This window comes from Aythya ferina (assembly GCF_964211825.1).
Source record: "Aythya ferina genome assembly, chromosome: 5".
Classification (NCBI taxonomy): domain Eukaryota; kingdom Metazoa; phylum Chordata; class Aves; order Anseriformes; family Anatidae; genus Aythya; species Aythya ferina.
In genome coordinates, this window is record NC_140301.1 from 33598818 (window position 1) to 33621255 (window position 22438).

The following is a 22438-nucleotide window of genomic DNA, read 5'->3' on the forward strand; positions in this document are numbered from 1 at the left end:
AACAGACCAGAACGGCTCAACTGGAGAAATCTAGAATCATCACTATTTTGGTTACAGTTGTATTATGGAGTCAGACCACAGGTCCCCCCCCCCTCCTTCTCTCTCTCTCTCCACTTGGCTCCAGGACTAGGCAGTAAGTGTGCGCTCCACTGCAAATTCTCCAGCCCAGATTCTGTACTAAGGAGCGAATAATTGGATGAGGGCACGTTGTCCCCAGGCACACTGTGCCGTGTGCATTTATAAAGAGCGTGAAAAATAAGCGCACGCACGCAATATATGTAAGTGACTGCACATCTAATGATTGAGGGCTTATATTAGCATAAAAAAGAGGCACATTATACCGCCAACATCTCCAGCTCCACCCCACACTCAAGAAAGCTACAAAAATCATTTAGTTGAGCAAGTGGGACTGAAATAGGAGGTCTGAGAGCCTGCCCACAGCTTGTTTCTTGGCAAAAGGAAAAAAAAAAATTAAGAGATTGTTTTCACATTCCTTACCTGAAGCCAGACAACAAGATGGAGCAATTGTGGCTAGATAATTTAGGCATGTCAAAGACCACTATTAACCATAAGCTGAGAGTCATCTCCAATACAGAACACCACGTTTATCTGAACTCAACATATGTAGCTAATAGGTGAACACGAGCAACTGCTCCAGATCAGGTGGGCCTGCCTGGATACGCTGCCCATGCTGCTGCTGTTGGAGCAGGAGGCTGCAGGGAAGCCACATGCAGACAGCACAGGACAGACAGCCTAACAAAGAGACATCTTCCAAGAGAGAGGAAGCTATTTGCACTTCTCCCTGCCTATAGGAAAGCCAAGAAACACTGTTTTACAGTATCCTCAAATAGCTATCTGCTTTATCTGGTTGAAGTCAGCTGTCCTCCAGCTTCCAAGCAATCTGTCTTTAACCAACATACTTGTTCTGTGGTTGTCTCAGACAGCCCAGCCCTCCCACCCTCCCCAAAAGAAACCTCTGACACCAAAACCAGACCCCCACCCCTTTAGCTCTCATTGTTGTGCAGGAGAAACAAAAAAGTAGGGCAGTTTGGAAGCATGCTCCTCTTCCATCCTAACTGTGAAATTTCCACAAGTTCCCTTGCTGCCATGCAGGAGCAGGTGCACAAAGAGCCAAGTACTTTACCTGAACAATTCCACGAACAGAGACCTGTTGGGAAACAGATCTTCACTTTCCTGAAACTGTAGAAAAACTTTACCTATTTATTTTACAGGTGAACGCCTCACTGCTAGGCCTGGGCTACCAAGAAAGAGGTAAGAGAAGGAAAGTGGTTTGGCTGAGGAAACACCACGAAGGTGTTTTGAGAAGGCAGAGAGAGCTGCTGCTATACCTGCACAGCTTACAAGCCAAACTGTTGCAAGAGTAACAAGGGAAGAAATCTCTGCTTGTGTGCTACAGCCATTGCTGTATATTTAAATTCAGGCCAACGAAAAGAAAAGGAGGCTTAAGCCTTTCTCCAAGTTTGGCAAAAACTGCACATGCTCAGCTTTCCAAAGTACAGTGGGAAGCTCAGCAGCAGGGAGTAACCTCTATTAGTCACTACAAGAGGCGAAACACAAGCATCATTTTTTCCCCGCACCAACTTTCAGTAAGGAAGTAGATGCAAAAAGCAGCCTTAAATTATTCTTAAGCCAGGAAACCAGTCGTCAAAGGCACGGGGAGGAACATTTGTGCAAGAGAGGGTACTTCTTTCACTTGCTCTTCTACATAACAACTAGCAGCATATTCAAGAGCCCGAACTTGTAACACTTCAGTAAAACAAAGCCTTTCCTGACCACACAAACACAGCACACTTGGTCTGGAAAAAAACAAAGCTGGAAGATCGGCAGCAAAAGCCTCAGGGCTCACACAGACACCAAGTGACCGCTCAGATATCACTGCAGCCTCTCCTACAGCTCACGCTGTTGTCACGTTTCCGTGATGAAAGCCATTGCTATTTTTAGTAAAGGCCAAATAAACAATGCTAGCTCAGTTTGTCCACAACCTGAGCATCTCACCCTCAATGCAGCAAATCATGGTAAAATACTCATGTCACCTTCAGACTAGCACTTCGCTTTACATTCAGCACTGACAATTTTTTTTGCATTCCTCTATGTCCAGGCTAACGTTGCCAGAAATCAGACCCCTGCCCCACAGTTTTGCCCTTCTCCCCTACCACAAACCTGATTCGCTTTTCTCTGCCTGCAACCCCCTTTGTAATTTCTCTTTATGCCACTGTTCCTCACTCGCTACTGAGATATTACTCATCTCTATCACAATCACTTGTGATGAGCATCTCCAGGATTTCTTAACAAGCTTGAAAAGAGCACAGCATAAACTTCTGAGAAGTACCACTTTGGCCTACGAAGCCTACAAGGTTTGCAAGAAAATCCTTCTTTCCACAGCACCTACAAAAAGACACTAACATGAGACAGGTGTAAGACCTATATTATTTCTTTTTTTCCTTGTGTACCTTATCTAAGGCTATCTGTCCTTCTAATGCATGACCTGGCCAAAATTTATCTGTGTTTAAACCAGAGTCTTATAAGCTTTTTGTTGCTTTGAGGGCTACACACTACCAGTTTAAACTGAACACTGAGCCCAAAATACAAGCGTCAGGACTAGCAAGGTTTCCAGCAGAAAGGGGTCTGAGTGTAAGCAATGACAAACCCGCTCAGTATGCACTGTTGGACAGGTTGGTTTGGAGTTGGCACGGGAAACATTCACAGTGATGTCTGGTCTGAGCAGTCAGCATTGCACTGCTGCATCTCTTCTTTACAGCTCGGCGATGTGCCGTCCTCCTGCTTGACTCCCCCCCTTTTTAAGTGGACTCAATACGTCACTGCTGCAATAAATATCAAATATTTGAATAAACAAGCCACAGTTGCTGTAAGCAATTAGGAAAAAATAGTAACAACATTGTTTTTGTTAATTATGGAACAAAACAAGGCTGGATACACTAGGTACGCGTTCTGTCTCTGCGACAAGATGCACTTTGTAGCTTTAGGCAAGGCTGCAGTTCCCCCATGCTTCAGCTTCCTCCCCTCCAAAAAAAGCAAAGGGAGCAGCACTACGCTTTTCTATTTTAGGCCACCTCTAGCCAATTTGATGATACATTTCGGTCATGGAAATGTCTCCTAGGAGGCAAATCTGCACCCACGGCAGAGGGCACAGAAACGTTCTGGTTGCTTGTTTTTAAGGCTAGGATATGAGCGACGTGAGCCTTTACATTCGGTACTTTATGTGGTGAAAAAGCTCCCCGAAGCCAATATATGCAGAGATCTGAACCAGCTGGTCAGTTACACCAGAAATTAGAGCAGCACATCAGAGGCTCAGGCTCTACCAGGAGCTCCACACCGAGCTTTAGAAGTGACTACAGCACTTAGCATCGCCGGGCAGGAACGTGGCTGTCCCTACCCTGCCAGTCCAGTTTAATCCCAGCCTGACCACAAGTCAACACCACAGCTACAATTTCGAATCGGAAGAGGCATCCCCTCGTGGTCATGAGTAAGCCATGCTTATTTGCATCAGGAAAAAGAAAAAAAAAAAAAGCCAACACACACAACCATTCATTGACTTCTTATGGAGAAGCCTAAAAGTTTGGGTAAGAGTTAAAGGCATACTTGAACAAAATAAACACAGCCCCATGGAAAAGGTGGCCACTCAAACTCCAGTCAACACCTGCCAAGCATTCCTCCAGAAAATAAGCCACGTATTATGCAGGTCTTCAAAGGAAGAGCATCCATTTAAATGCAGACAAAATCCTCCAAGAAGGCAGACTGTAAAGAAAGGTCTGCTCGGGGCTTGGTAGACAATGAGCATGAATTTGTGACAAGTTCTGTGAATTTGGCTAGCCCTCTTACATCTTCAATTTACAGGTATTCGCTTGTCAAAAAAATATCTTTCACCTTGAGATCCAAATCCACCCCTTTCAAAACCTGACAAAAGCCAAGAGGCTAAGCTGCTGCCTTGCTTTCATTCAGGACCTGAGCCATTTCCCCTCAGGATCCCCATTCATACCTTTCCCCAAACACTGAAGAGCTTGCAAATGTCTGGTGACTAAGTAGATAAGCTGCAATTTAGGACTGGAGGTGGGGAGGCATGGGACCTCGGGCTATCTATTTTTTCCCCTGTTTACGAGAACTCGAACTTTTCGGTTCTGCAAGGAGATGGGGAAAGCAAGGAGCAGAAGCAACATTACCACCTTGTGGCAGCAAGGCAATATGGAAATGAAATGAGCTCAGAGGGAAACGGACTGGGTGTTTCTTTTCGTACCTGGTGTGCATATGGAGAGCTATGTGGTGCCAGAAAGGCCGTCAGGACTGAAGAAAGCCATGGTATGAGCTCAAGTCCCACACAGCCTCCAGGCCCTCACGCACCTGGCAGGAGCACGGCGCAGAGGCCTGGGGCTGCCTAGCAGCTGAAGCCACAGGGAGAGCACTCACACCTTACTAAGGGCAACACCACAGCCAAACTCTCGCCACATACAGTGTTGGTGGCTGGACTGCTTTCATAATCCTACATACAACCTCCCCATCTCAGCTGAGTGCCACCATCTTGGCTCAGGGGAGAAGCCTCCCAACCAACAGGCAGGAGTTCATACCAACACCAACTCCCCCACCTCACACACGCTCCTACACCTGCACATGGCAAAACCTAGGATGGTTCAAAAGACTTCTCAGGTTTTCAGGCAGCTTCATTAGCCTGAAAACTAAACTGGTGAGCAAGGCGATGTATTCTTAAAGCAGGCCCACGAGTTGCTCATACCTCAGCCTGCACAACGTGACCTCAGGAACCAGCACAATGCAGTGGTTAGAGGAGCCTGGCGTAATTGTCAGACAAGGCTTCTCAATGCAAGAATAAGGACAACAAAACACCTTTCCTCATGAAACACAGGCTTCTGTCAAACCTGCCTGGCAGTAAGACAGGGCTCACCTTTCATTTACAGTAATCCATTTAAATCTCCAGTCAAAACAAACAGGTAAACAACATTGAGATTTCCCCCTTAGCACAATATGAGCAGCTACAGCTTGAACACGTAGAGGACAAGTTTCACCTTGTACGTTTCTTTTCCCTGTTTCACGGGATGAGGTTTGAGTTACATGAACAGGGACACAGGTGGCACTACGTGCTCCTTGCATCCCTGCTTGAAAGATTATGGCTTGGTGTGTCATGCCAGAATACAAAAACAACAGAAGATTTAAAACCAGAGGATTTTATTTATTTATTTAGTGTAACAACTCACTAGTTCCTTAGAGATCACTGGTATCGTAATGAAATGGCTGGAGAGGTGGCATTTGAAGATGTGGATCAGGTTTATCAGACAGCATGGCACTGTACCTCTCTCATTAGCTGAGGAGCTGAAATACGTGTCAGGAAGGACTGCCACTAGGCTTTTGTATTTTATACATAATTTTCTTAAGAAGGTGACACCAGCTACTCGCAAGCAAGCAGCTGACTAGGATTCTTTCTCATCCCCTGTTCAACTTTTCATTATAAACCTGAATTGGCCGATGCAGCAACAATGGCTTAAGGTACTTACAAGATCTTTTCCCTCACTGAGATTACAATATTAACACAATGCTTTCTCTACACATATTTTTTTAATTAAAAAGTTATAGAAAAATTAAACTAGCTAACATCTGTTGCTCAATTATCTTTGCTTCATCCAGATCTTGCCAATTGCTCCTATCACCGATTTCATGCAGCACATTTCACATGCCAACTTCAGGGATTTCTAGGGCTCTTTTCACTTTGATGTTAGAAGTGAGGCAAAAAAATCAATCCACAGGGGAAAAAACCCTACATTTTAATTAATGAGATCAGCCTGGAGAACCTCAGAAAAGCTGAAGCTCAATCTCAGCAACTTCTGCTTAAGGTAGACCATGGCCTTCCCCAACTTCATACATCCCTGACACGGCTTCAAGCTCCTCGCTGCCTGTGCTGCTTTCATGCCAAGCTGGGTATGACAAGACTGCTGCACCACTGAGGCTCTCAGTGACACATGCTGCCTATTAGAGGTGCCAGAGCTGTTAGTCAGGAATAGCTTCATTACATGCTTATTAGTGCCTCTGTGATTAGCCCAAGATAATTAATCCAGCACCATCAGAAAGAGCAGAATTCTCTCTACCCAGATGGTGTAACTGCATCAACAGAATTCAAAGAGGAACAACCTTCATTAAACTACCTATTAACTTAATTGACCCTCTACGGCAACTTCTTCTCAGCAAGGCGCTTCTCAGCCAGGCAAGCCAGGTCAAGAAATGGATCCTGCCCATGGACTGGCAAGGGGAATACACACACCATTTCCAGATGCAATTTCTGTCTTAAATTTTTCAGCTAGCCTTTGAATAAAGAGCTCGATTGCCCTACGAGGACATCTAATGGAGAAACAAAGAAAAACAGAAGATAAGATGCAGGTTTGGAGCAAATAGATGTACCCCAGTGCTAAGACCTCCCTCACCTGAGGTCCACAGGCACAAATTACATTGATTGAAAGTAGGTATCAGTCATCACTTGCTTCCTCTGCTCAAAGACTCTCCTCCCCTCCTCTCTTTCCCCATCACTTTGTGTTACAAAGCTTACACCTCAGGAACCTTAGTCACCATCTTTGCACACTTCTAGAGCTGCAAAAATTAATACACCTTTTGGATGCTGCTGTGCAGAAGTGATTCATTGCCCATTACAGCACAATCTAGGTCTGGAAGATCAGGCAGCTGGCCCTGAGTGCGCTCATTCTAGGGGGAAAAATAGGTAAGTGGCTGCTTGCTGACTTGTACTGCTCTGGGAGGGAAAATATAATATAGCCTAAGAAAGGGGGAAAAAATGACAGCTGCAGGACACAGGTATCCCACAAGCAGGGTTCCTTTTCAGGGGAAGGATTTGATAAAGCTCCCCACGGGTCCACGCAGCACGTTTAACAGGAAAGCAAATGAAGCTTTGCTTCAAGGAAATTGCCATAAGCATTTTACTACCAGAGTGCTCCCTGCTCCTTACCTCCCTACTCAACAGTCACCTTAACTTCAGCTCAAAGCAGAAGCCCGTGCCGTGCCTGTTCTCAGGGGAAGTCTGACAACAGAAGCAGGTTTCGTACTATAGGAATTCCTCTGGAATTAGGCTCACTTATTGAGCTACGTGCCCCAGATTCATTCATCCTTGCAAAAAACATCTGTTTGCACAGGCAACCAGGTAGAAAGCTGACCCTGCACAGATGCTACAACCACGGAGGAGAGAGCAGCAACCAGCACCTGCAAAGTGACCCAGAGATTTAGTTACAGGATTCCAGCATTTAGGCCACAGCCAGTTCAGCTCCTGCACTGTGGGATAGACTAAGACGAACACTTCAGAGCATTTTTAAATGCTAATTCCTACAGAACTAGCTGGAAGATTCCATCTGCAGATTCCACCATATCTTACCATCCAAATATGTACCAGTAGCCTGATCGTTACAACGGTTATTTGCCCCTTTTATTTCTGACACCGCAGTGACTGGCCCAGGGAACAACCAATGTGGTGGAGGTATTATGAGCACGTACAGCTATTTCAAAAGAAATAAAGTAATGCAAGACTTACACAAGTGCAGTTTTAAAACTGTATTTGTCAGCTCCTCACCTCTCTGCTCTTTTATAAGTGTCTAGAGGATATCTGATATAAATTAGCGTCAGGTAAGTCTAGGCCCAAGAAAGAAGTAGTTACCATGTAATCAGCTTGAGAGTCTCATTAAGGCAGGCTATAAAAAAAACTGGGGCAAGGATTTAGAAGCAAATGAATCATTTCATGACTGTCGCCACTTATTTGCTATGCAACTACAGCAAAAGAAAGGCAGTCACTGTTCCGGTCTGAGCGTAAGCAGCTTATCTGCAGGAAGAAGGGAAGAATTCCCTTTCCTCAGGCACTTCTGTGTACAAAGCCTCATCAGTCAGTTACATTTGCATCAAACCTGGAAACTGTGCTTTCCTAAAGCACAAGGCATCCATTTCCAAGAAACACCAGGACTGGACCTTCCCTCTGACAAGCATGCAAATCACTTGACCAAGAGGACGTCAATCTGAAAGCAGTGAGGAAACCCTATCCAAAGCATGCACATAGCTGAATCGTTGGTACAAGCCAGCCGAGAGACTTCCACACAAAGCACAGATCCTTCCCAGTGCGGGCCTAATTTGGCTTGCTCTAGTCGCCTGCAACATCTATGACATCTAAAAAGTCCTTCCAAAAAAAGAATTCCCTTGCTAAAAAGGAATACAGCAGACCCTAAAACGTTCAGTAATCAGCGGGGTCCTAAACAGCCCATCCATCCAGGAGAATGATCCTGGAGGCATCACGTGGCATTGTGCCACTTTTAAAAAGTGGCAAGAGCCACTTTTAAAAGCTACCTCTTTGAACGAGAGCCACTTTTAAAACCTCTTTGTCAAGGGCAAGCAAAGCACATGGGTTTGATCAAACACTCGCAGCCAATATATATTCCCAACACTCTGACACAGAGCTTTAGATTTTTTCACCCTACGTGGTAGCACCAAGGAAATCATTGTTAACCCTTCCAATGTAGCAACCACAACCTCAACAAGACAGAGCACTCAAGAAAGCTGTTCCCAACTCCCACTCAATTCCCCATGCCTCACCTGGGCAGATTTTCCATGTACACCACGCACATGCTCTGGGATATAAAGGAGAGCATAGCACATCCTGTGTTCCCACCCCCTCTGCAAGATCTGAGGAACACCAGCAGCACAGTTCACCCCAGAGCTCTGCTACTGGAGCCTGTCCTTTTGCCTGTTTGCACTATCACCCTCCTCGCCCATTAGGAGGCCTGGTCTCTGCCCTTACAACCTTCAGAACACATCTGCAGAATGACAGTGGCATCTATAAAAGGCATCAATGCAGCATCTCTACTTTCATCCACACAAGTAGCACACGAACACATGACAAGAGGTTTTTAACTCTGAAAACACTGAAAAACTCAGACCAGATGGGAAAGGTTTAAGAAAATAAACGGAGGAGGAAGGCAGAGCATGTATCTTACCTCCTGAGTGAATCCTCCTCTGAGCTTTCCTCAGGCATTTCCTGGTTTAAGGCCTCCTGTGATACATTCCCAGGTCTGCTTGAAGCCGACTGGCTGTAAACTCTTTCCCAGTGCCCCGTCTCCTGGTTAAAGACCACTCCCACGGTCCTCTCCTCCTGCGGGGTGGAAGAGCTGCCCAGCTGCAGCCTGCTAGAGGCAGGAGCTCTGCCCTCGGTTCTCTCTGCAGGCTGCACCTGGCTGGTATTTGGAGGCACACCCTCAAACGTGCTTTGGACCTGCCCTGGCGTATAGCTAGGCGTGCTTCTTTCCCAGCGCAGCGTGTCATTGTTAAAGGTCAGCAGGTTATGACAAGCGCGACAGCGGTTCAGGTGACCCCGGGACAAATTGGAATTGTTTTCACTGCTGTGCGGAGTCTGCTGATGGGAGGGACCAGGCCGATCAGGCTCAATGTTGTTGTTGAGCATTTCTTGAGCCTGTTGCGACTGGCTGGGCTCCCCACCAATCCCCTGATCTAACTCCTGCAGCCGGTCATATTCCAGGAAGAATCGCCTCAAATCACACTGGAGCTCATTACGGATGCTGGCCGGGTTGCTCGGGCCAGCGCTACTACCGCTGTCCCCCTCGGCCCCGGGGGCTAGGAAGCCTCTCCCTTCTGTCGCCGAGGTATAGACCGACGCCTGGGAACCTCCCTCCTGCTGCCTCAGCACCGACAGCAAGCTCACGGAGGAGGCACTGGTCCTAGGGGGAGGCATGGCTTCCAGCTCCGAGCGGGAGCTCATGTTCAGCACTGTCCTGGACCAGTCAGACCCACCTAAGCCCGAAGCCATCTCTCTCGCAGACTGTTGGTAGCGGGACTGGTGGCCTGCCAAAGGCCCGCTCAGGGAGCGCCGCGTGGGGCCCAGGCTAAGGTTGCGCAGGGTGTTGCCAGCAGTGCTGCTCTGAACTGTGCTGAAAGCAGAGGGCCTGTTAAGTATCCCCTGCTCCTCCTGTGCTACAGAGGCCTGCTCTGGGGGTTGGTAAGGCTCTGTCTGCACAGAGGAGAAGGACGTGCCAGTGGCACCAGAAGACGTGGAGGGTGCGTTTTCCTGGTGTGGGAAGAGAGAAGATGGAAGTCTTGCACTAGAGCATCGGCTGCAAAGGCACAACATCCCCAGGTGCTGGCAGCACTCTGCTGTGGGGTAGCTGACACGCTCCCGGAGCCTGTTATAGACAGATGCCCTTGTGTTCTCACTGGCTGGAGGTGGAGGTGGTGGTGGTGGAGGCGGTGGAGGGGATGGGGTAGCAGAGTCTTGAACACTGTTTTGCTCTCCCACCTGTATGCCGGAGGAGCGGGAGGACAACATATGCAGGAAGTTGTGGAGGAGAGGCGTGCGCCTCACGGGCTGAGAGGGGAGGATAGCGCGCTGGCGATAATGCGGCATCTCTGTACTGTCCACAGAGATCTCCACTTCCTCGTCGCTCTGCAAAGGAAAGGATCAAGGTTCAGTCATCTCACAGCAAAATCCTACGCTTCCAGATAAAATGAAGAAAGCCGCTACCACCCCAGACAGATGAAAGGATGTGATAAGCCTCTTCCTAGAGAGGGAAAAAAGGCTCCGGCCTTGAGTTGCAGGAAGCCAACTCTTTACTTCAAAGGACCTCATTTTTTGGATCCAGACCATCTCTTCCTCCAGCCCAGTGAGCTTCAACATGCTGCTCGTACCAACAGAAGCAGTAGCATCTGAGGGTCAGCAGCTGTGGGGAGCACAGCTAATAGGTCATGGAGCTTCAAATCCAGCAGGATGTCGCAACACAACGGAAAGAGCATGGGCATTGAGACATCTGTCCCACCACTAATGAGACAGTGAGGGCAAAACGAGCACACTTAAGAGAGTTCTTTAACAGCCCTGCATATTACGTGAGAACATCTCTGTACCCAATTAAGTTGGAACAGAATTCAGCTTGGAAAGACTGCAGATTTTCAGAAAAGCATAAGGCTGCTTAGGAGGAGACCAGGGTTAATACACAAAGCACCTTGTAATTAGTCAGTCAATGCATTACCCTTACCTGCTGGTTGGAAGGGTTAACGATTGCTGTGAGCAAGTAGTGTCCCAAGGGATCAAACCGTACTAACCTAAAACAAAAGCAGAGCCAGAGTATCAATCATCAGTTCACATTCCACGTTGACACAGGAAACTAGACACAGCACGAAAGAAAATCCCACATGAAAATATCTGCACTGTTACTATATTACCTACCAGCTTGGCTTCTGAAGGATGTCAAAAGAGCTTACGCATTAAGAAGAAAACATACTTATTTAGCTGAAGACTGCAGCTATTTTTTAGTCCACAGCAACTCTATACAGAAGTTAAAAGCTGGCAGTAAGCACTGCTATATCAGTAGAAACAGCCAGGAAGTTTTAGGGAAGACGTACATACACTCTGGAATTTGGTACAAAGGGAGAGATTAACTCCTCCTGAAAGTTACTTCATCATCTTAAACTGCTCAAAGGATGGCATCAAGTTTCCAGTGGCAGTTTCCTCTGTAACCGCACTAAAATAGTAGTTCAGCACTCTCTTCCAGCAGCTTCTGGGTTTTCTCATCCTTATGGTTGACAAGTTTAACTACTAAGCTTACAAACGAAAATGGAGTAGATCCTGAAAGCATTTGTAGGACACAGGGCTGATTACAAATATGAACATCCAAACTGATACATTATTTCCAATTGCTTTTTTTCCCTATTCACAGGGCTGTGTTTTTTTTTTCCTACCAGATGGGTCATGTAGTTGCTAACAATGCTTCTTCTCTCCTCTGCTTCAGCACAGACAGTGCAGCATCCCAGAGGAAAAACCTGTATTCCCCAAACCTGACCATTTTTCCACACAAGTGCCCTCTTCCTCTGGAAACAAGAACTCACCGGACCCGCTCCATTTCGCTGGCTGTTTTCACCACTGCAAAAGGCTCACGACGACTCCAGTCCCAGAAATGTATCTCGTTGGCAGTTGCAATCAGCAAGAGCTGAGCCGTAGGATGGAAAGCAAGTGATGCAATGGCGTTGTTGCTATCTGTGAACCAGCTCTCACTTCCACCCTGAGTGAGGAGTCAAGAACCACACTCAGTTTATTATACAATTTAAGATCATTAGGTTTCCATGCACATGCCCCCTCCGAGACTTTGCCTACAGCATTGAAGTGATGCTTTCAACAACAGCTGCTCTCATATGAGACCATATCCAGAACACAGTACTACCCCCAACAATGACCGCAGGTGTACTTTTACATGTGTCTCAAACAGCCTGTACAAATGCTGCCCATCAAAGCGACCAGGTAATCATCCTTATTTTGTCTGTAAGCCAATCACCAGGCTAGGTAGAACTGGCAGGGCAGCAGAATTTCTAATTAAGAGTTGAAATAAACCCAAGGGAATGAAAAATGGCAAGTCTTTCACATGTGCAAGACGTGTTCAGCTTAAAGTTCTCCAGCATTATCTGTACAGCTCATATCAGGGCTAAGGAGCATGACCTACTTGGCAGACTGAATGAAGAATCTGTCATCTCCTCTCTAGACAAAGGAGGATGGCTACAGTCTGCTCTATTCTATGCAAAACTTCCAAACATCTTTCTTATCAGGCAACATTTGGCAAACAAACTCAGACAAAAAAGGTCACCACCCACCAAATGCAAAAGCGTATGTGTTTCAGAAAGACTTACATGTAAATCCCAAATTCTAACCTCCCCATCTAGGCATCCTGAAGCAATGAGGCCTGGGATGGTGGGATGGAAGGTCACACACCAGGGAGTGCGGCGATGTCCAACCAAGGAATGAACACACTTGCCCGTTTTCACCTCCGTGATGTAGATGTTGTGGTTCACGTGTGTGGAAGCCATCAGGGTTCTAGGGATGCAGAAGGCAGGACAAGAATTAGCACGAGAAGAGTACAGCAAAACAGATTGCGGTTAGCTTCATCTCAACAGGGTCTTTTGGCACCTAACCCAGCACACATAGCCCCACACTCAAATGGTAAGAGGCTACTCTACCACCAGTGGCCAGAAGGGTTCTTATGGCCAGATTTCAAGGCCCATGCAAGCAAGAGCTCATCAGATCTGCAAGCACAAACTTGACCTTGAAAGAGTCATCATGCAGCTCAGAAGAAACTCTTCCGAGTTTCAGTTGGGGGCAAATAAACATTCCCAGTTCTGACACTGAGAGATCCCACCTCCAATCCTGTTTCCAATGCACGCCGCATTTTGCTCTGTTCTTTAGTCCTCGCTATCCCAGTGGGTGCGCCCCATCACTTGGGATGGGGTAGCAAAAACACCCTTTACTCCCTCAATTTTTTCATGAAATCCCATGGTGGCCACACAGACCCTTTTTCCTTAGGGCTATGCATCACTCGGGTACCTCAGAATTAAACACCTGCTACGCCTGAAGCTGTGAGATTAGGAAGGTGTGCACGTTCCACCCATGCATGCCAGGAACCAGGAGTTTCACTTGGCCGTTCAGGACTGAACAACTCGACGGGCACAAGCCTCCTTCGCTTTTTTTTAAGTGTAAGGAGACTGCTGAAACAGGGAACGAACTAGGAGTTAATTACCTGTCTGGACTAAACGCCAGCAAGAAGGTGGAGCGTGGACTGTCTGGCAACTCAACTTTCTGAAAAAGCCAACAAAGCAGGAAGTGTTGCAAGTGTCACATGATCGTACTTTAACTGTAAGCCACACGGACAGTAAGGGGAACCCGCTGCAGGAACATATCTACAATCACACCGCTGCAGGAACTGAACAGAGCCAGAGAGCATATCAAGTGTAACACATCAAATGTACAATCACGAGACAATTTGATCTTCAAACCCCTGCCTCCCATCCCCCTTTCCAACACCAACCTGCACACCTCCGTGCTGCGACCTTACCTTGCCCTCCCATTTCATCCATCGCGTCTTATCCTCCACCAGCTCCTGCAGGAGCCGCTGAGCACCCAGCGCCTGGGTGCCCCGCTCCCTACCCCACAGGATGCGCACCGCGTTCTTCTCTGGTACAAACTTCATGGCTCTCAGCGGCCAACGTTACGCCAACCAGCGGGAGAAGACACCAGCAGGTTCCAGATGACAACCAGCACTGAGCTACAGACAGGCTATCCACATGTCAACTGTTTATCTTCATGGAAACCTAGACGGAGAAAGAGCGATAAGAAAGGCAGCTTTTACCTGGATGAAGGAAGAACTTTAAATCCCAATACAACAGATTTAAGAGGAGCATCTACCCTCTCCCCCACCTTTGCTGCCTTTTTCCATTATCAAGGTCCAGTTTTGACAGTTTTGCGGCCAAAGATTACTTTAAAAGGTTTTTGAAAGCACCTAGCCCTTTCCACGTACAGATATTGCAGACATACCACATCAAAAGAGAATTAAAAATTGGACTTGAAACTTTCACCCTTCCCTCCATCTCTTGCCGTACATAATGAAAGAAAAAAAAAATCTACAAAGTGACACACTTTACACCTTAAAGATTTAGCTCCTATCTGGGAAGGCTGACAGATAGCTAGAGGAATAGCATTAAAAATTGACAATAACTACAGAAGTCTCTGCAAAATTGTGCAGATTTCAGTAACGGTAACCATTAGCACTGCACAAGTTAGACAATTGATGCACCTCAAGTCCTAATTATTTCCCTTTCTATCCCAACAGCTCACAGTGTATGGAAACAAGCACGTGGCAGACCAAAACCTGTCACCGAGGGCTGCAGCGGCATGTTGGCTAACTCCACCATGATGGCTCATTTTGCCTGTCTGCAAATCATCTTCCCGTCTCAGAACAACAGATCCCCTAAGTAATACACAACGGCAAAGATTGATGCTTTTAGTGTGTTTTGAGCTGCTAAGGGAAAGCATTAGTAAGACTTCTTGGTTGGTTTTTAGAAAAAAGTTATTTTTTTGACAGAACAAAATAGCAACCATGTTACATAGCTTTTAAATAGTCTCCTGCATTGGGGCTTGTTACCAAAAGCTTTCCCAAAAGAAGATTTTTTTTTTTAGAAAAGACAAAACAAGGAGCGCTGCTGCGATGTTATTACCTTCTGATCCCAGCAGAGCGCGCATACTGCTCTGCCAGCTCTTTTCAATGTAAAGATCTAAAGATAAATCCTCCTCGCTTCACGTCACATGAAACAAAACCACCAATACTCGATCACAAAGGAAGTGGCAACTTAAAAAAAAAAAAAAAAAAAACAACAAGCAAAAACACACACACAGGAAAATAGGTTCACATGGACGCAAGAAGAGCTAATTGTTCAATGACGGAATTCAGAGCGGTCATTAGCAAGCCTTCCTTTCCTCCCACTCTCCCTAAAAAAACCCTCCCGAGCAGATGATTCAAGGCAGCTGCTGCGTGCTGGGAGGAGCTGTCTGAAGAGATAAGCCAGGAAAATGAGTTCCAATAAAGCCGGCCGGTTTTCATTTGTAAAAGTGCAATAAAGGGTATTAAAGTGAAGTGAGGGACAAGTAAATGCATCAACCTTTGGAGAAGTGAAACCCACCACAGAAACTGAAGCTAGCTGGAACTTTCCTGATGCTTAATGTGAACAGCATGGGGATCGTCTATTCCAGGGAAGCTAAACTGCCCAATATAAAGTAAGCCTGCTTTTGAGAGTCAGCAAGTCAGCCAAGCAGTATGTAGGAATTACTCTACAAAATAAAAGCCTTACTGGGAAGCGATAGGAAAGCTGAAGTTGTCTTACCGCAAAGGAGTTCACAGGAGCAACTGCACAGATGAAAGGAGCCCAAACCCCAAATGCTAGAACGCTACAAAAAGCCTAACGAGAGTAGACGCAGCCAGAAGCACTGTTCAGCACACGAATCACTGAACGAAAATCTTCCTTTGCTGAACACTAATAAACCCTAATCTGGATTCTGCAAGCGAGGCCGGTCACCCACCTCCAGAAGCGAACGGGGTCAGAGCGGAGGAAGCGCGGCTGGGAAGGCCAGGTCAGGAACAACGCAGGCAATAAAAAGCCTGTTTTATGGGAGCAAACCATACGTCTAGCTTTGCCTAGGAAAATTAAGGAAACAGCAGCTGACTGCTCTTTATGGGTGCTTTCAAGGAGTGAGTACGATGTCAATGCAAGAATAAATGTGTAAACCAAACACAAACGGGAGACCACACTGGAAGTCCAAGACCTCAACCACCAAGCTTCAGAGCAGCCTTCCAGTAGGCGTAAAGGACAAATAACCTAAATAACTTAATAGAAGCTGGTAATTTACAAGCAGGATAACCCAATTACTCATGAGAAAGTACAAGCTCCGACAGCTTGGGAACATTTCAGTCCTATAGGGACTGAGATTACATGAAGTACAATGGCAACAAGGAAACCAAGATGTTTATCAAGCATCTTGATGTTTGTTTATGCCATGAGTAAGTTTACATACTGCAAAATAAACAGATAACACCTACAAATGCATGTAGGGAGCTCCTTGTATTCACCTTACTGTAAAGATTAAGTCACCTTCACAGCATAAAAGCGAGTACCTCCCTTAAAACAACTTAGCTAAATCTTCGCAGACGCGTACTAATTTTTTGAACTAATTCGGATATAACAAACACTTCATACGTGAGCCTCCTGAGCGCGTCCAAACTTGCAATTTCTCCCTCAGGGACTGTCCCTCATTTTCCAGCTGCTTTGAACTGACTCACCTCTTTAAATCACTTGAAAAGAAAACAAAATAAAGCCCCAGACTTAAAGCCTTTGCTACCTGCTCAACATCTGTAAAAGATGGGATCTTGTCAGGAATAGCTGAGTGCATCCTTCCTGAGCAGAGCTGGCACTCTGGAGTCACCGTCAGTCCCTCTGGGGACCAGGCTTTATTCGTGCTTCAGAAGTTTAATCCCTTACCTGAATTAGCCTGAATACAGTAACTGCTCTCCACTGCTTGGCGACACGCTCTGCAACACTTTGGATTGGCAAGGAAAAAGAAAAACCGAGCCTTTGAATGGAGAAAGAGATGCAGCACAGATACGGGCGTTATCTCTGCTACCATTAGCAGGAAGACTTTAACTTTATTACTGTATCATCTGCTCAGGGTTTTGTTGTTGTTTTCGTTTGTTTGTTTTGCTTTGTTGGTTTTGGTTTGTTCGCTTGTGTTTGTTTTTTCCCCCAAGAGACAGACCCAGTTCCTTCTCTAATCTAATAGAGGAACCCATCAAATCCAAACATTTTGCCCAGGTGTAAGGAAAAAAATGACAGTGTCACTAAACACCAAGATAAAACAAAACACTGAAGCACCAACCACATTTACAGCTAGCTGAACAGCTGGCATCCAACTAACAAAGTTTAAAAGGAGCTCAGTGGGCTTGAAAAATACTACTGAGGCCTCAGCATCATGAAAACGTGCAGCTCCTTGGACCAAACCTGCCTGGGCCAGCGGTGGATTGATTCAGCAGCAGCATTGCTTCTGTTACAAAAGCTGAGCCATCACAGCTGATGAGCAGCCCACCAGCAGCAGCAGGAGCTGCTTTGGGACCGGTATTTTTCTGTTGTCTTGTGTTTTTAAAGCAGAATGACCAGAAGCGGAGTCCGACAGCTAGACGATTAGGTGATGCCCTGGATGTAGGCCAGGGCTCCAGAGAAATTCCCAAAGTGGAAACTCAGAAATTTTTCTGTAATTGGCGGCTTTGTTTCCTTAACAGTTTTCTCCCTTCAGGGCATTTCAGGACAGCACACTGGGCTGTTTATAATTTTGGAAAGAGCACAGCCCAACCCCAAGCCTTTTTACTTGCTCTGCGCCAGCTGTCCTTGAAGAAGCCTCAAGAACTCCCGGCCTTGGATCAGCGTGAGCTCAGTTGTGAACGGCACTTCTGCGGATACTGAACCTCCCCAAAACCAAAGTGAAGCAGCAAACCAACTGCTAACACCTCATAGTGGTACAGGACCACAAGAAAACACTGACAAGAAGGCGGGGAGAGAAGAGGAATAAACCCAAACACATTCAAGTGGCCTTACAGAAAGGATGCTGAGGTATTTTGTGTGTTATGCAGTGGGTCAGTCTTCCACTAAGAAGCTTCAGCATTTTACAGAGATCCTGCTCCCATTTCTTAAGCACATACAGCTTTGGCGTTAATAATTTTGTGGAGAATCTGGGACCACAACTGGCGTTGGGGAAAAAGTTATTTCACGTGGCCTTCAGCTCTTGACTACAGATCTCCTACCACTCCTAAGGACCTCCTGGTTGTGTGCTGAGCACGCCCCTGGGAGCCTTTCCTGATGCGTGCGTACAGGAGCAGCGGTATCTGCTTCACCAGTGGTTACATGAAAAAAGCTGCAATTAGTAAACACTACTTGTAACAGGAGTTCTGTCCGAGAGACACAAATGTCCAAATAATTTCAGACAGCTTTGCTACCTAAAGAGCTCTCAAGTGATTGTGGAAAACAGAAACAACATTAAGAGAAAGATAAAAACTGTCTCTGGCTCTGCAAGCTGGGATCCATGGAGAGAATCCCCCAGAAAAGCCCAGAGGGGAGGAAGGGAGCACGTGCTGTTAGTTTCTGCCTCCGAGTCCCTTTGGCAAGTTTTAAGGCTTCCAGAAGGCGCTGACTATAAAACCAATGGGATCCCCACAAGTCATGGGCCAGTGCCAGCAGTACGTAGTGTACTAATGTAAATACAACCAAAAACACTACGCAGTGGCTTTGATTGTATTTAATAAATATTAGTAATAACTCAACAATTCCACTATCGCACACGCAGGTGACTTCTACCAGTAACCATCTGCAGACCGTGCACAGAACAGTTTTTATGGTGGTAAAAGCCTCGTTCTCCAAGACCCAGAGACAGGACATCTCCAAATCAGAACTAGAAGCTTAAAGCATCGCTCAGAACATGTGTGAGCAGTGACACAGCTCCTGTGACTTTCTAGTTCAGTGCCCTGTTTCTGCTCCGAGTTTCCCCTTCTGCAATATGGGGACAGCGATGCCAACATCTTCCTAAACTGCACAAAACAAGATGTATAAAAAGCCCCAGAAATGCTGTCCTGGGTAGAAGAGGACCTCAAACATACCAGCAGTTTTATTAAAATCGTTGACTGAATTCATACTGAGTGCCTTGCCATTCCCTCTAAACCTTTTCATGTCTCCACTTGAAAGACTGAGCAAAACAAAAAAAATAAGTTGATGTAAAACCAAAACAAAAAAGCTGATTTGCCCTCTCCACGCTGTATCAGCTCCGCTAAACAAACAGGACGAGTCAGAGAGTCCTAGTTTGGTAAGTAATCGAACTATGTAGCACTGGAATTTGAACAATGCAAAAACAACAACAAAAATCAGTAAAAAAGGGTGACATGACTCATATCCAGAGCAGTTCCACTGATCTAAACTTAGTACCTCCTGCTCTTCCAAAACTTGTCTTGTGCTCCACAAAAAGCAGCCAAGCCACATGAATTTCTGAGAAAGTACCTGATCAGCTGCATTTTTACATTTTCCTAATACCACAATTCATCCTCCCTTAACTCCAAGCGATAACTTCCAAGTTATCCTGCAGCGATATTTAAATGGACATGCGTTGGAAATAAAGTGAAAGAATGAAAGAAGCAAAACTGAAGTGTGTTACATTGCTTTCTGTTTCTTCTTCTGTGTCCCTGATTATCCTAAAAAAAATAAACAAAATAAAACCATGGGAACTTTAAATTAAGACTGGAAATTAACACTGGAAATATGCAGGCTCCTGACATCAGGCTACCAAAGAGCATAAAGCCAGACCTAAACCACCCGCCCCAAACTGCAACAAGAAAAGAACCTGAAGAGGATAGGCAGTGAGTCTGTGATGGAGCTGGGTAACAGGGCCCAGAATTGCCACCACGAAGGCACTTTCATTGTGTGACTCTTTTTACTCTTCAAAGCTTTAAAGATATTCAGCAAGCTGAAGTTTTCCCTCGATTAAAGGGAGAGAGATTTAGAAAGTAACTCCAAAGCACATCTTCTGCAGATGCACTGGATGCATGGCTCCAAGTTGTATCTGCAGCTTGACGCATTTCCATATAAATCACAACAGGATTATGAAAGAAAAATAACTAGCATTAGTGCTTCTTGATTAAAGAATCCATTGCCGTGCTTTAAATTGCAACCACAAACAGCTCAGGAAATTTAATTAGATTACAAAGATGTCAAGAGCACACTGTCGTTTCAAGATATGAAATGACAACAAGGTGGAGCTGACTGCCATCAGAACCTCAATGTGCCTTCCCAGTCTGGATGAAGCGAGCTGGAATACCTGCGAGAGCAGTACTTTTAATTGCTCCTTATGTACAGCAAAAATACCGGAAGTGGGAGAGAAAGCTGCGGATCCCAGCTTCTAAAGGTCAGCAAACCGGTGGCGCGGATGAGAAGGGAAGTCATAAAAAGGTAAGCGATAAGCTGTGTCTGGCGTCTGGCAGCTTCATTTGCCAGCGATAACACCAAGCGTTTCCCTGTCTGTTATCGCTATTTCCACGTAAGCTTCAAGAATTCTTGAAGAGATGCTAGCTCCGATCCACAAGCCGGGAAGAGAATAAATATAATCTCACAAAGCTGCAAGGTCTGTCACAGAGCAGACCTGAGATCCAGGAGATTAAAGAGTCTGTGTCCCGACTCCGCGCTCAGCCCGTGGTATCTTTGGCAAAGTCCCGCACGCAGTAGGAAAGGAGGGGCAGAGCAAAGAGAAAAATAGAGCAAAAAAAGGAAGCAGCTTAACCCCTTCAGAGAACCACTCTCATTTTGATAGAAGAGGAAAGAAGTTCTCAATTAATGTAAATATTGAGGTTTTGAAAAGTCCCATGAAGGTTCCTCAAGCTCAAGAGCCGCAGCCAAGTGCTACCTACTGGCACCACGCATGCAAGAGCAACTTGGGAGCACCGGCATCAGAGCACAGTGGTTTGGGTTGGCATGGAAGGGTTTTGGGAATGGCATGGGTATCCAACCATAGGGTGCAGAGAAAGGATTTTATTTATACAAAGCTGCGCTGCCAATTCCTGACACCCTTTCCCCTTCTCAGCCTCAAATGAAGCATATGAAAACCTTAAGGAGGAAGGAACAAAAAAGTATCAGAAATGGGGGACAGACACTGCTGTGGACCATTCCGTGCTGTTCCAGGTGGCGAGTTAGTGCCACACACTGCAACAGGGCAGCAGGAAGGCCTTGCTATGCCAGGACAGCCCCAGAGACCTCACCGAGAGCATCACAAGCGGAGCTGTGCCACAGCACAGAGCAGGATGACTCCCTCCCCGCTCAGACCTGGCACCTCACCACCCAGAACCGAGAGAACAAACAGCTACTGGACAGCAGTCACAGTCCAAGTCCTTCACAACCCACGTTAAATCCACCAGGGACTTTTGTCTCTTGGTTTAAGCAACTCCATCAGTAGGTCTTTCATTGAGCAACTGCCATACAATTTGCAACCTTCCATGAAAACATTTCTAACACAAATCCCCTTCCATGGCACATCACCCCGCTACTCACTTCCAAAAAGCACTGTTCTTCTGTGCTCACGTCACTAACAATTTGCTTCTGTCACTCTCCTTCCTAGATTCGTGCAGGACTCTCACCAGAAGAGCTCACAAGGTAACTATTAACATGTACTCTGCCCCTTATCAGGTCTCCAACAATACAAACTCAATGGGGGGGAAGAAAAAAGAAAAGAAACTACCTTAACGCTATTCACCTGAACAATGTTAATGAGCATTAACTATACTACCAGCATCAACAGTGACTTTGTAGGTGTCCTGAGTTCAGTCAGCTTGCTAGCCAACACACAAAAGATACTGAAGTTATTGTCTCTCGGTTTCGTTAAACAAAATTATGGTGCAGGAAGGGAGGAAATATTCAAATCCCTAACTGGTGACAGGGGGATCCTGGCAGGCAGTGTTACTGCTCGCCTTCCTTACGGACGGTCACTGCAGCTGCACAAAAGTTGAAAGTGCTGCGTGGAAAACGGAAAAGTAGAAAACAACCAAACAAGAATCCAGGGGGTCAGCTATGACTCAGAAAAGGGCAAAAACAAGAAAATTAAGGAGAAGCTGACAGCAAAGTAAACACTCCGCGTGCACTCCCCAGTAGCTAAGTCTGAGCAGGCGAGCCCAGCGATCTGGATCCAGATGCGTTCTTCATTCCAAGCACTAGAAAAAAAACACAGAAGGGCTCACGGCCTGCTGCCCTCGTTAACATCCCCACCGCAACGCCATGGAAGAGTACCAGATACTCGCCTGCTATCTTCAATACACAGACGGACCGTTTCTGAAGAAAACAGCGATCTACAGCAACACCAACTGAATTGGTTAACTGCAGAATTAGCAAGCAAGCCCTACCGAAGAGCTCTGAACACCAGAAGCTGAACCACGGCAGTGGTCCAGAAGACAAACAAGGATGTTGAAGTTATGGAACTAGACCTGGAACTCGCTGCTGCGTTCCTCACCAGGCATTGGAGCGT

At 46.1% G+C, this 22438-nt stretch overlaps 1 protein-coding gene across 4 annotated transcripts in view; it reads right to left on the reverse strand.

Annotated features, from left to right (window-relative positions):
• AMBRA1 (autophagy and beclin 1 regulator 1) overlaps positions 1–22438 on the reverse strand; it is a 128509-nt gene that overhangs the window by 105404 nt on the left and 667 nt on the right. For 3 of the 4 annotated variants that reach the window (XM_084520946.1, XM_084520945.1, XM_084520944.1), the window contains exons 2-7: positions 13905–14160; positions 13590–13648; positions 12706–12889; positions 11914–12086; positions 11064–11130; positions 9018–10477 (exon numbers count right to left, since the gene is read on the reverse strand). In XM_084520946.1, the coding sequence (XP_084377072.1) occupies positions 9018–10477; positions 11064–11130; positions 11914–12086; positions 12706–12889; positions 13590–13648; positions 13905–14039 (2078 nt within the window). In that variant the 5' untranslated portion in view covers positions 14040–14160. The remainder of the gene's footprint in view (positions 1–9017; positions 10478–11063; positions 11131–11913; positions 12087–12705; positions 12890–13589; positions 13649–13904; positions 14161–22438) is intronic. The other variant, XM_084520947.1, reaches the window with a different exon arrangement.